A 15,284-nucleotide genomic window follows, 5' to 3' on the forward strand; every position below is an offset into this window, starting at 1 on the left:
AGTGTTTTGTTTATTCCTAACAGCAGGCCATTACAGTAATCTAACTTGGATAGTAGTAAAGCTACTACCACTGTCTTTTGCAAATCCTGTCCTATAAAAGGAAAGATCTTTCTAAACGTTTTTATAAGAAAAAAACAGGACGAGGAAAGGCTATTTACCTGGGTGGAAAAACTTAACTGACTGTAAAAAATGACCCCGAGGTTTCTGACCTTAGAGACTGGGCTGGGGAATATTCCAACTCTCACTGGCCAGCAGGAATCATTCCACATAGAGGCCCCTGACCAAACTCAATGATCTCAGTCTTGTCAGTGTTGATCTTTAAAAAGCTATGATTCATCCATGTGATGATTTAATCCAAACATGTATGGAACCTGATAGCCGTGTCTTCAGGTTGTTTGTCTATTGAGATTATCAGTTGGGAATCATCTGCATATGAAACCAACACAAATCCGTATTTCTTGACTAGTTTCGCCAGGGGCATAACATAAATATTGAACATGGTAGGTGACAGTGCTGACCCCTGTGGAACCTCACAGGGCAGGTGAAAACTCTGACTGCATGCCCTCCCAGTTCAAACTCTGTTCTCTGCCGTCCAAAAATGACGAAAGGAGAGACAGAGCTGACCCATCGATGCCAACCTCCCGCAGCCTCTGCACGAACACTGCATGGTTCACGGTGTCGAAGGCTGTCGACAGATCCAATAAAACCAGAACTGCCTTGCCCCTCTTTCCACCACACCTCGGATCTCCTCCGTTGCTACAATCAGAGCAGATTCCGTAGAATGGTGCGATCGGAAGCCGTGCTGAGTAGAATCCAGCAAATTATTAGTGTCCAGATACTCAGTTAGTGCCTTATTTATAGATGTTTTTCAAAATTTTAGCATCTATGGGCGGGCCGGCTATTGGGCGATAGTTCTTGGGCTCCGTGGGATCTAATGCGGGTTTTTTCAAAATGGGCCTGATCATCGCTTTTTTCCAGCTTACTGGGTAGCTGCCTGACTCTTAACACTTGATTAATGAGAGGGGTCAATTCCTCTCCAATTTTCCCAGCAGCCAGATGCATGATCGTTGCCGGGCACGGATCTTTAGGTGAACCCGATTTAATTGAGAGTAGAGATTGATGAATCTCTTCTTTTGTAATAGCTGGAAAGCATGTTAGCCTGGAGTTTATAGTACCTACCTCTACCGATTGGCAGTCCAGTTTATCTAAATCCATGCGTGTAGTCAACAAGTCATCATACATTTTTTGGACTTTACTCTGAAAGTAGTTGGCCAGTTTGTCACACATACTTTGGTCTGGTTGGAACACATTAGTTTGTTGAAATTTGGAGAGCAAAGCAACGGTTTAAAAAAGTTCCTGGGAGGAATTACCAGCTGCCTCGATCTTGGAGGAAAAAAATTGCTTTTTTGCAGCAATAATGGCCTCTTTATACTGTTGAAGAGCAAGATTATAGATTATTTTCTTAGCTTTACTATAGTCTACATACAGTATCGTAATTATAATTTCATCAGATAAAAATAATTTTTTAAAACATCTTAACAGCTGACTGTGTAGTATCAGATTTGCTAACAGGATATTATTTGTGGAAGAAACCAGAGTTGCAAGAAATTGAACTATTTACTTGTTTCCTAAATAAGTTATCCACACACCATCTAGGACTGCATCTCGCTAGGTAACCTTGAATATGTGATTTATTAGTAAATTATGTATGTACCAAAATGTCAAGAGATTGCCCACACACATTCCACGACATTTAATGACCGTTACTGTTCCATTTAGTTATGATTTAGGAAAAGGCTCATGTTTTCACAGCACAAACTCACACTTAACAGATTGCTTTGTGTTCTTGGTAGCATGAGTATATCTTTTCCAAAATAGCCTTGAATGAACAGCTGTACACCGTTTTTCTTCAGGATTTTGGCTGGTAACAACACCCAATCAAAAATGTTAGCAATTGTGGATTAGGCAATTTGAAAAATATAAATGTCTATAAATAATTTTTGCTACTGTAGAGTGAGTGTCAAACTTATTTTAATAGTTTTTAAGTTTAAATTTGTTATGGTGCTCTAGCAGTTGACTGCAGAATAGTTTGTGAAGTGGGTGCACTCACCTCCACCCCCTAAATTCTTACCCCCCCCAACCCCAAATAAATAATCTCCTTGAGGTCAATTACTTGCTTTTAATCTGCCAGATTCGGGTGTGGATTAGCACTTCATAATAATGCCCATATTCCCAGCCATTTGGAAGTGCCATGCCCGGCATAGATAGGGCTACCTGCGCCTTCTCTGGGTAGTACTTACCTGCCCCAACAGGCCCTTTAATATTACCAAACATCAGACCACCTATGCACCTTCTATAGCCTTGCCTGACCTTCTGACCACGTGGAGTCCCATCACCGGACAGGAGATTGGTCTTTGGGCCCAGGCAGGGCTCATCACCTTGGGGTACATGTTTCAGAATGGTCAGCTCCTCTCTTTCCTGGCCTTGATCAAACACTTCTCTCTTTCCCGGTCTTGATGGAACACTATGACCAACATGAAGGTCGGTTTCTTTTTTACGCCTCACTGAAGGGTTCCCTAAGGGTCATCTGAGTGAATCAGGATGCAGAGCCACCCACTAGCTCTGCTAAATCCTACATACCCTGGGTAGCAGCTGTAGAATAATCAGTTGAAAGCTTGGACCCTGACGGACCAAGCGCAAACCTCTCTGCAATCATTGAGTGATACATGGACATAAAGGTGGGCGAGCCAACAAATTAACATGGCGCGGCGAGCCATAGCTTAGCCATGGGTCTGGTTTAGCTGTTGCAGTCCATGCACAAGCTAAGCCCAGAACGTGTCATCTAAATCATACAAAAATCACTATTAATAATGCTTCGGCAAAATCCAAAAAAAGAGCATTTCTTTAATATGTGACAGATTTGACATTAATATATTTTTAATATTAACCTAACACCTTTCCTGCCACCGCTCCCCACCTTGGTGATAGTGCCATTAGTGAGCTATGAGGCAAGACCGTTCTCATGACAAATATCTTGCCTCAGTTCTTTTGTCTTGTCAAGTGAACCCTGTATGTGGCCCAGATTCTTATAGATGAAAGCCTATTAAATCAAGCACAATATATTTTGAATAACTGGTATTCTGAACTCACATTTTTAAAGGTGCCTTCTCATGCGATGGTGAAAAAAAGGAGGAGGGTAAAATAAAATATTTGCCTAACACATTACTTCCTTTAGTGGGCCCCTTGATGCAGGTTTTCTAGTTTCACTTTGTGTAAATCAGATAAAGAAATGGGTATTTATTTGTCTCTCTTTTTTAGGTCTCGACTAGGCAGCGCATGCACTGTCTCTTCGAGACATGCTGTATCTACAATGTGGGCTTCGAGCTCCTCCTATCTTTTTGATTGGTCCCTTTTAGTGCCCCTTGAAAAGGGCAGCTCTTGTTTGGTGAATTGCCTAATACGTTTCTCCTTTTGGTGTTTTGGAATCTCATGAGGATTGCCCCTGTTACATGCTGTCTTTCTCAATATATTTGTTACATTGTGTGCACTATTTCTTTGTTTACCACTGCGTTCGTACTTTTCACATGAGATCGTTTCTTGATTGGCTATGTGACCAGCTTTATTTCCTCCCTCGGGCTCTGCAGGCCGCTCATTGGAGGAGGGGGCGGGGTAGAGCAGGACCGCTCTGATGACTTATTGAGATCAGTGTTTGTCTCCTTTGCTCTTGGAGATCCCATGAGCTTACCTTCTAAAATCGGAGCACTAACTGCTCCGCTATACATAAAAAAAGCACAGGTACCTGCCTTGCTGAGCGTTTTAATTAATGGGAGTAGGGAAATTCAGGGCCAAACAGCCAACAGTTCCCAGAGGCCGCTCTGCACCTCCAGCTCCGTTGCTGCCTCTCGGGCACTGCGGCGGGCCCATCGGAGGAGGGGGCCACTCTGCAGGCTTGTTTCAGTTTGCTCTCAGAAGCCATTCATAATTCCCTACATTTGTGAAGAGTACAATGGAGGTTTGTGGGGGTAGGGCATTTGGGAGAACGGGTCTCCCCGGTGCAAAGAAAAATTTCAAAAGATCAAGGAAATCGCAAACAGCGAACGAGCATGGATGTCGGTAGTCGTGTTTCATGTAGACCACGGGGAATCCCATGTTACAACTCATTGAAAGAAAATTCCTCTTGTGCAGGTTTGTGCGTGTCAAAATTTCTGAAATGCTGTGATGGTAACATTTTTCCTACTTGCGCCTTCATTACCCACTGTAGTCATTCTCTCCTCCTACAGCACCCTTTCTTTCCTCTTTAATTATTGCCCTACTCTTCCATCATCCTACTCCCCCTCCCCCCCGCCCGCCTTCATTACGCAGACTCCGCCTGCCTCTCTTCTCTTTGCCTTCCCGCTCCACGCAGGCAGTGCAGACATCGTGACAGCCAGTGGTGACAAACCAAAAATATTATTTGCTAATCGTAAAAATGTTTTTTCCCTAAAAAAAATTGCTTTTCCCAGCACCAATTCAATTATAGATGCTACAAATCCTTATGACATTTAATTCCCTGCAGTGGGAGAACAGGAAATGGGAACACACGACGCTCACGATGCGAAAAATCGTACCACCTTTTTTGTAAGAGGGCTCCTCATCAGAAGGCTTCAAGGGCAACAGCAAAATATATTTTTAAATATATTTTATGGGGCGAGAGGAGTCTGTGGCAGTTGGAGGAAATGCTGTTCTCTGGGATCATAAAGATCCATGCCTGGTCTCAGGAACTGGTCATAGGTGTGGTGCTCACATTACTGCCATAGCAACTCCTCCAGCCGCAGACTGGGAGACTATCTTTATTCCAAGGTGTATTCAAGGTGGTGTTGGATTGGTGCAGGAGTGGTGGACTGCAGACTAGTACTGGCTGCCACATGTCCCTTCCCATGCAGCCTTGTTCCTCCCTGTCTTGTCATGACTGACCCCTCCTCTTCTTCTAGTCCTTCTCCTTCACCCCCAGTACTCTTCCCATCACGCACACATCAGCCCGGTTTTCCCTCTCCCAATCCTATCTCCCTTTATTTCCTTCTCCCAATCTTACTGCTCATTACCCCCAGCCCTGTTCCCTTACTCCTTCTCCCAAACGTTCTGCTCCACTGACCAATACTACGCAATATTTCCTCCTTCCACTACTCCTTAATGTTAAGATTTGTAGGGCGCACATATCACCCAGTAGGTATCCTGTAGCCCGTATAGAGGAACCAGGTATTAAATTTGTTGCAAAAATCTAGGCTGGAGCTGGTGGAGGTATGATAGGTGCTACTACTGTCAATTCACATCTTCGAGTACTGCTGTCTCATTCCCCTCCCAAAGCAACTGCTCCATTCCTTCCTCAGTCATTCTGCTCTATTCCCTCCTCCCAGTACTACTGTCTTATTCCTTCCTCCCAGTCTTTCTGCCCTATTCCCACTTCTCGATACTACTGCCCAATTCCTCCTAGTACTGCTTCCCATTTCCTTCCTTCCTACACTGCTTCGTCATTCCCGCCTCTCACTTCTACTAATTATGTGTGAGTTTGTGAAAATTAACTGACATCATACACTGGCTTCTCCAGTGCTAGCTGTTCACTGTCAATAGAACTGAAGCAAAAGTCTATAACACTTTAACTACTTCTCAATACAGTATTATATTGTGTCTAGTTCTGTTCAGTCACTGGGCGAATGTCTCCTTCACTGTCCCTTTACCTTAACTTACATTAGTACTCTGCGTTTTGTAAATAACAATTTCCCATGTTAATTAAGTTAGACCCAGCACATAAAATGTCAAAACGTAGAACATTGCGTAAGAGAAGGCAGGCAACTGTTCTTTTGTTGAAAATCACCGCTGCCTCTTGACTTAAGTGTAAAGAGTGAGAGGAGCAGCACCTCAATGACAGAAAATACATTTATTAGAAAAAGCAAAATGAGCTCTGGATTATCACAGGTCTTCAGTGAGACATATTATTTACTATTCAACTATAGACACAACAGAAAAACACCTTTTCAAATGTTGTATACACAGATTAAGAGTCTGCTATAGCTCTTCAATCCCTGGGGGTTCAGCACCCAGGATAATGTGCTGCATCTCTATACACTTAAAAAGTCCAAAAGGCCAGACCTATTGGCTAAGCCAATGCGTGTTATCTTAAATATGAATGCTTTATTTTGTACCTCCTTTGTGGATGAGGGTAGAGTGAGGTGGTAGGCAAGAGCCACTTGAAAGCTCAGCTTGTTATGGGCTCACGGTTGGGAAATATTGCTCTCTTGATTGACCGACTTGCACCTGGGCCCACTGAGTTCGCATCCAGGGCTACCAGCTTCTCACCCGCCCCTTAATAATTTCGGCTCACCCCATCAGGGTGTTGCTAACCCCTGATTATGACCCAGAGCCTCCTTTCGTGGCATTACCCACCATTGATTACCCCCAACAATCTCTGGAATTCCTGGTCCTATCTTCCTGACCTCGGCACACCAGAGATCAACCCTGACAAGGGATAGAACCCTGTAATCCGTCCCCAAAACAGGGCGTCGAGTGTGGCAACACCAAAGTAGAGGTCAGGAGTTCATGGAGCAGTTTCACTCCGCAATGCATCTGAAGAGCAACTAGTGCTAACCTGGCCAGACGCAACGGCAGAGAATTCGTAGTAGAGGCAGGCCACAGCGTGATCGGACAAAGAGTGAGCACAGATGCAGCATATGGCATTAACGCCCACGAGTCAGGAAAGAGACAGTAGGGAGGTATTGCGCCAGAGCCCTTAAAAAAACATAAGGAAAAGCAGGTGTGGAGCACTGTACTGGGTGCCACACACACCTGATCCGATCTTGGAGGAGATGGGCAAAGCACATGCCAGTAAGCGGAGAGGGAGGCCAGGCCGTAAGTAGACTTGTGCCTGGGCTCCACGGCAAATTTTAAGTGCAACGGGATAGGTGAGTCGCCAATCACATCCGCACCCAAAGAGAGTGTGTGCGGCTGTGAGGATAGAAGCTCTGGAGCATTGGAAGACTCTAATCGAGTATAACCGGCCTGTTTGGGGCCCAGGTGCAGGGCAGTTGCTAGCACAGTGAATGATGAAGCGGATGGCCGAGCACGAAGGGACAACCGACCCTGGGCATGACTAGGCAAGTAACCTGACGAGAGTGAGATTGCACCAGAGACGGCTAGACGGTCACCCACAATAGTGCACAGACTTGCCGAAGCCCACAGAAAGCAAGGGAAACAAGGCCCAGTGAGGGCATGCAAAGGGAGGAATACCACAAAAGAAATTAACAGGGGGCAAAACACCACAGCTGTCCTGAAGGTTCATCGCTGAGTTCTAGGGGAATGATTACATGTAGGAGTTCAGCCCAATTGGGGTAGCCAGTAAATATTCTTTGCCCCCATCACCACTTAAGAGACAGTTGATTGCCACCAGATAATCAACATTATAGGGGAGGAACTACAAGAGCGTTTGGTGTCGAGACAGGGTGCGGGAGACATCCTAATGGTCCGCTGTGGCTGGAATGGGAAAACCCAGAAGTGTGGGAGTCCCCCACTCCCAACAAGATTGACAGCTACACAGTCCCCAGGTTCTCTGCAGTGCCACAAGAAGAGGAAATTGCGGAGCCTTCACTGGGAGCAATTATGCCAGATATCCGAGATCTAAAAGGGTAACTAGAGCCCAAAATTGACGCGGTACAGATCGAAGCAAACCAGATCAGAGCAGACCTCCACAAACTTCCAGAGAAAGTCACTACAGCGGAGACAAATATAAATCGACTTCAGTCTACAGCAAAGTGCCTAGAAGCTCAAGTCCAGACACTTACTCAACAAGCCACTGAAATGGTGGCGAAACTTGAAGATCTGGAAGGAAGGGCAAGAAGGAATATCATCACGGTGGTGTGGGTCCCGGAGGGCAGAGGGGCCCAGTGTTGATCTCTTTTTGGAAGACTTTATTGTAAACATATTGAAGCTCAAAAGACTCAAAATGTTTCTCGATCGAAAGGGCACATCGTGCGCCAGAACCACTGCTGAGACCCCGGACCCCCGTGGACAATCATAGGAAGTTTTTTTAATTCTCGAGACCGGGATACAATTCTCCAGGCCGCCAGATCCATGGGAGACAGGAAGTTTGAAAACGCCCAGATCTGTTTTTTCCCAGATTTCACACTGCACGTACAGGTTAGAATCTCAGGTGACGTAGTGAGGGACGGACTCCGTCAGAAGGAATTACAGGAGCTGCTGGAAGACAGCACCAAGGCCCACGCGTTGGCCATACAGCACATGTACGAGCCGGAAACAAGGCAAATAAACTGTTAGCTTGGTTAGACAAGAGGAGGATGATTGGCAGATGGGTTCCCAGACTGGTGGATGAAGAGGGCCATAGATATGTCACTAGGAAGGAAGTGGTGGAGAAATTTGCAACCTACTATGAGGAAATATATGCTTCCTCGTCCACGAAAACAGTGCAAGACTGTAGCGACTTCTCACACGACTGTCAAAGGAAGACAGAGAGATCTTAGAGGGAGACTTAACGATCGAAGAGCTAAATGCAGCGTCCAGTTCACTGCAGTCGAGTAAAGCAACGGGACCTAACGGTCTCCCTGTGGAGATGTACAACTGCATTTTGGGAGAGACAGCAGACCACCTGTAAGGCATGCTGAAAGAGGCTAAAAGAGAAGTAATACTACCCCTCCCCCAGTCAGAGGTTGGCGGTAATAGCCGTAATACCAAAGATGGTAAGCCACCCTCAAACTGTAGTTCATGCAGACCAATTTTCCCTGCTTAAATACGAAGTAAAAGTCCTAGCGAAATTTCTGTCCCTGCGCCTGGGCTGTGTGATTACCTTCCTCTTACACCCAGATCAATCAGGGTTTATGCCCCATAGGGGAACTAGACTAGACCTACGCAGGTTGTTTGGGCTCCTTCATCTCACAGAGGCTATCTGCGACGACCAGGTGGAGCTCCTATCCCAGGACTCCAGAATGGCCTTCGACAGAGGGTAATGGAGCTACCGCTTTGCAGTGTTGTGTAAGTTCGGCTTTGGACCAGGGCTTGAGGGGTGAGTTAGGCTGCTGTATCCGCCATTGGCCAGGGTATGAGTCAACGCCACGGTGTCCCATGTATTTTCTCTTCAAAAAGGAATAAGGCAAGGAAGCCCTTTGTCCCCACTCTTATTCGCCCTGGCCCTGGAGCTCTTGGCGGCATGGATACATCAAGATCCCCTGATTTGGGGGATCCAGTTTGGGGCGGAGTGGGAAGAACATGTCTTTTATACAGATGATATAATTCTGTATGTTAGGAGATCACTACAGTCAACAGACATGATACCGCTATATTCCGCATCTGGATATCAAATCAATTGGGGGTACTCACTGCTTTTCTCACTGCCTGAGGACTCCCCCGAGCCAACCTCTAGATGTATGGTACCAGTTGAGGAGCAAGGCGTTGAGTATTTAGTAATATACATAACAAGAAACACCCAGGTGTTCTACCCCCATAAATTGGGTTTACTGTTAGACAGACTCATCGTAGATGCCTAGCACTGGCAGACTCTGCCTCTCACCTTGATGGGGCGGGAGACATTGTTTAAAATGATGGCCCTCCCCCGATTGTTATATGCTATGAAGAACACGCTGTATGAAGGACCCCCACCCCCATTCTTTCATAGAGTAGATGAGGAGTTGCGATCCTTGATGTTGGGTGAGGGCACTGCGGATAGCATTACACAAACTGCAGAAAGGGGTCTATGATGGAGGATTAGCAGTACCTGATCCGAAGTTACTACTGGGCGGCTCAATTGGTAACAGTAAATGGGTGGATGTTCGGGGAGCGAAAGGAACCAGCATACATGATTGACTGACTAGCCATGGGCAAAGGGGGTCCCTGCTCCATACTATACACCAAACAACTTGTGAGACATTTACCACAACACACTTGGGCAGAGGTATTGGCATGGTATGCCGCAACAAAATACCTGGGTTGGGAAGGAAAGCTCACGGGGATGACCCCACTCTTGGGCAGCAATCTGCTGGAAAGGGTAAGCGAACTTATGGTGTTTGCTAAATGGGAGCTATTGGGCCTTCAGATTTTGGGGGATATATGAAGAGGACAGGCGTACATAACGTTTATGACCTGCAAACTGAATATGAGATGGGTAAAGGGGAATGGTTGAGGTACCTGCAATTAGGACATGCCATACGAAGTTATATCCGTGAGTGGGAGACCTTGGAAGTGGCCTCACTGGTAGAGGACAGAGTACTGACCGAACCATTACACGAAAAGGCCATTTCCTTGATATGTAAGAAAATAATAACGCACCGGAAATATTGGGTTAATTGAGAGAAACTTAACTGGGTGATGTTGCTCCGCTTGAAGATGAGGAATGGGCGGAGGTACTGCAGGGCCCAAGAGAGGCAAGGTTCCAACTAATACAGTTAAAGGTCCTTCATAGAGTATACTACCCCAGAACCGTGCTACACTGGATGGGAAGTAGTGAGGCTGCACATTGTCTGAGAGTGTGCGGACTGGAAGGGACTGATATGGGAATGCCCATTGCTATAGGTGTACTGGCAGAGGGTCGGAGAGGTGTTAGCAGCAGTTACGGGCGTATAAGTGCTGCTAATGCCTAAATGGTTTCGACATATGATCCCCAGGAAGTAAGACTGGGTGAAATATACAAGGCAGTGGCTGGTATTGGCAACAGGAATCACAAAACTGAATGTTGTAATGAGATGGTGGGGCAAACGCCATATCGACAATAGCGGAGTGGAAAACTGATTTAGACTGATGTTGGCAGGCAGAACAAACGATCTATAAAAGTAGAGGGTGCCAGAGGAAATGGTAGAAAATGTGGTGAGCCTGTCAGACTCATAGGCGTTTAGAAGGGAAGTAGTGTAGGCATTGTCAATACATGTTGTGTACTGCTATTATTAATACCTATGTACTATTGATTGCACAGAAAAAGAAGATCTGGTAATCCAATGTAGCTGTTTCTTAATTGTACTGATCATTGAGCAAGTATTAATAGAAAGAACTAAAAATCAAAATTACTGAACAGGGGACCCTGCTTTATCTTGATTGTCATGACCTCACTTTGTTTATAAATTGAAAACTCAATAAGCACGTTAAAAAAACAACCTGGCCACTCAGGTAGAAGTGTTCTTCTCTGATTCACAAGTGTTTTGATAAGGAATTTGATATACACTGGATGTTAAGAGTCCCTTACAACATTACTTTCAAAGAACTATAGACATTACAGTATTTTCCCCGCCCTCCACTAAGATTCACAACAGTGTTGTTCTTTATTCTATTATCTGAAAGCCGGTTTTATCACTCATAAGTCAAGTCCTCACTCCGACTTTTTTTCCATCAACTCTTTATATTGGTTTTTATACTGCCAATTTAAGCCAAATCCCTTAGGTTGAAAAAAAGTCTCCCAACAAGAATACTATTTAAGTACATCTTGCTGACCTGCTATCTTCACCCTAACCCCACCTACGAAATCTCTAATACACATCATAGTAAAACAGTTAATTCATCACAATATTGTCCTAAACAACTATAACTGAACTTGTGTCAACCACACCAAAATCATAACATTGCACAGCCATATCATATTCACAGCATTAGTAACTCTTCCAGATAAAATCTCATGGTCCTCAGAATTTGAGAACATTGCGTCTCTAGTGATTCTGACAACCAATAATTTGGGTATGCTATATTAGCTATAGTAGCTGTTGGTAACATGCAGAACCAGAATCCTGCCGCACCATCCCCTCCATACTCTGATCTCCCAAAGCCTAGATCAGAACAGTTGGGCCCTTTGGATAGTCAGTATCACTGCACCTTTATAATATTCCTCAAGTTATAATTCCAGAAAAGTTGCAATTTCTTCCTACCCACTTAAGTTCACGGGCATTGATCAAGCCTTCTGCCTTTCCCTTAAAAGTACTGTCACTTCTTTCCTGTAATTTGACAGTCAATGCAAAATCTATGCTGTCTTTGTCGACTAACTTCTACTTATCCTTCCACCTAAGTAGATGGGGGAAGTACGCTCTCTCCTTTCTGCTTGCATCCTTCGCTTCGTCCTGGAGAGAGCGCCATTCAGGTACAATAATCGGCCTCCCTGATCCTAGAAAGAAATTATGAATCCTGCTTCTTGTCATATTTGCATCCTAGATAGGGAGCCTTCTGCCAGGTGCCATTGTGCAATGAGATGGTTTAGTTCTCAAATTACTTACTACTGATATAAGACGCAGGACATTTCTGAAGCAAAAACTTTGTTTTCTCATTGACAATTTGCTCATGCTCTGGTTTTGCTTGCTCTTTGGGAAAGTGGGTGTTAAAAGGCTGCAAATGGGCTTTGTGGTGCGTAGATGAGGAAAGTATTCTTTCTACCACAGTAACACAAAAAATTGATCTAAAGCATACCCTTCTCTTGTATGAAAAATGTATTGTTTTGCAAATGCTTATTTTTTTATTAAAGGTGTAAACTGTCCATGATTTCAAGAGAGCATGCTACTTTTTTTATTTAACTACATTATATCAACCCTCTCGACCTAATGGGTATTACATTTGTAGTTGTGAGGCTAGAATTGCACACACCAAGTGCTGATACTGCCCAATACTAGAGTGATTTGGTGTGTGGCACTGGTGAATTGTGAATCTCTTAATTGTCTGGCCTTCAACATATGCAATTGATTTGATTTAATTTACAGATTACTGTTGTCCATTAGTAGCACCATTCTTGAAATTTACTCAAACTTGTAGAGAACTCATACTGCACTTTGATTATTTATTAACCACCTACAGTTTTCTGTTCCAGTTGTTTGTTGTAGATGTTCTGACAAGTCAAATAACGAGGATTCCAATTCTGAAAGATCGTCATCCTGCTATATTGAACCATCAGGGCTGCGGAATTCACGCCATTGAGTTAAATCCATCAAAGACTCTCTTAGCTACAGGAGGAGACAATCCCAACAGCCTTGCCATTTATCGACTACCAACTCTTGATCCTGTTTGTGTTGGCGATGTAAGTTAGGTTTCTAAAGTATACTTTTTTAAATTAATGGTAAATCTGTGAAATACTCCACTAGTTGGAATACTTGGGCTCTACCAATAAAAAGTCCTTTTACATTGTATGTTTTAGAAGTGTGATTGTGCCAGTTTTGTAGTCTGTGGTGTTGCTTATTGTTTTATTTTTGATAATCAATATATTTTCAATCAATCAACCATTACCATTTGTAAATCGCGCTACATACCTGTAAGGTATGGACAAAGGGGTCCCAGACAAGTAGAAACAGAAAAATCATTAACTTTACAAAATCAAATTACGAACAGAGAATGAATCAAAGTACCTTGTTTTATTCACTGGGTACTCAAAAACTTCTTATTAGTTATACCAATTGTACATCAAAGAGATCAAACATTTTCGTGCCCACATGAGTGATGGGGGGGTGTTGTGCAGTGAAGGGAGGTGTGATATTCAAGGCAAACAGATCATTATATTTTAACAAAACAAATTGTTCGGTGTCACAGTGGCACCCCAAACAGGGGCCACATATTATGGTAAACAAAAACCAACAATCTTTGATGTCCAGACTTCTATGTACAGCTGTGTTAATCTGGCTAGGGTTAGAAGCTGGAAATGCGGAGGTAAGTAGTCTACGTTTCGACCCAAAACCGGGTAGGGACAGTAAGCCCGGTGGCAGAGGGCTAGCGCGAGGCTGTGAGCGCATTTACTTTTAAAACTTACCTCCTTCTCTGCTGAATACAAGCAGTCCCTCGTCCCGCTGATTACGAGCGGCTGGCTTGTTTCTGTCTTTTAATCCGCCTCCCAACCCGCCCTGTTGACTCCGCCCACCCCCCTCGCATCCGCCTACTTAGGCTTTCCTCTTCCTCGCCTCAGTGTTGCGAGTAAGCCCGGTGGCAGAGGGCTAGCGCGAGGCTGTGAGCGCATTTACTTTTAAAACTTACCTCCTTCTCTGCTGAATACAAGCAGTCCCTCGTCCCGCTGATTACGAGCGGCTGGCTTGTTTCTGTATTTTAATCCGCCTCCCAACCCGCCCTGTTGACTCCGCCCACCCCCCTCGCATCCGCCTACTTAGGCTTTCCTCTTCCTCGCCTCAGTGTTGCGAGTAAGCCCGGTGGCAGAGGGCTAGCGCGAGGCTGTGAGCGCATTTACTTTTAAAACTTACCTCCTTCTCTGCTGAATACAAGCAGTCCCTCGTCCCGCTGATTACGAGCGGCTGGCTTGTTTCTGTATTTTAATCCGCCTCCCAACCCGCCCTGTTGACTCCGCCCACCCCCCTCGCATCCGCCTACTTAGGCTTTCCTCTTCCTCGCCTCAGTGTTGCGAGTAAGCCCGGTGGCAGAGGGCTAGCGCGAGGCTGTGAGCGCATTTACTTTTAAAACTTACCTCCTTCTCTGCTGAATACAAGCAGTCCCTCGTCCCGCTGATTACGAGCGGCTGGCTTGTTTCTGTATTTTAATCCGCCTCCCAACCCGCCCTGTTGACTCCGCCCACCCCCCTCGCATCCGCCTACTTAACGCTCCATATGCGTCAGCGCAGCGGACGAGCGCAGCGGGCGCGCCGGCTTCGCGCCGGAGTCGCGCCAGAGTTAAACCCGTCTGCGCCCGTCCGCGGCCGGCCGGGGCTAGGGGCCCAGGACGCTGCTCGTCCCCACATATACTCGTCCTCCCAGCTTTGCTCCTACTGGGCCCCCGGGGCCATCGGCTGTCATACCATCGCCCGCTTGAAGCAGCTAGACCTGTTTACTTTTCCCCCTCGGCTGCCTCCTGCGATGGTAACCTCCTTAGTCCTACCCCCTATTACAACTCCTCCTGTTCTCATCTCGCTCCCTGCCCCCATTCTCCCTGCACCCAGCACTTCTGCCACACTCTTAAATACTCGCTCTGCGGTCACCCATCAGTATGAGCTCTTCGATTATATTGATTCTCATGCACCAGACCTCTTATTCTTGACAGAAACCTGGTTCAAGGACGATTCCCTCCCCAATGTGTTAGCCGCCCTACCACCCACTTACTCGGCTATCCGAGCGGATCGCCCTGAGGGCAGGCGGGGCGGTGGAGTGGCCCTAATAGCTCGAACAACTTTTAATTTTCAGCTCCTCCCCTCCCCTCCCATTCCGGACGTGGATTACCTCCTAGCTCGATCGACTTCGCATCTGGTCCCTCTCACTTTTGTTCTAATCTATCGCCCCCCTCAGCCTACTCCCTCCTTTCTTTCTGATATTCAGTCCCTTCTAGCTACACTGGTGATTAATAATTCATCAGTA

General features: G+C 45.5%; 1 protein-coding gene across 1 annotated transcript in view; it reads left to right on the plus strand.

The window, feature by feature from the left end:
• The window catches only part of DCAF12 (DDB1 and CUL4 associated factor 12), a 306,661-nt gene that overhangs the window by 64,871 nt on the left and 226,506 nt on the right, over positions 1-15,284 (plus strand). The window contains exon 3 of the mRNA XM_078674716.1: positions 12,812-13,018. Within this exon, the coding sequence (XP_078530842.1) occupies positions 12,812-13,018 (207 nt within the window). The remainder of the gene's footprint in view (positions 1-12,811; positions 13,019-15,284) is intronic.

Source organism: Lissotriton helveticus, chromosome 2_1 (assembly GCF_964261635.1).
Source record: "Lissotriton helveticus chromosome 2_1, aLisHel1.1, whole genome shotgun sequence".
Lineage (NCBI taxonomy): Eukaryota > Metazoa > Chordata > Amphibia > Caudata > Salamandridae > Lissotriton > Lissotriton helveticus.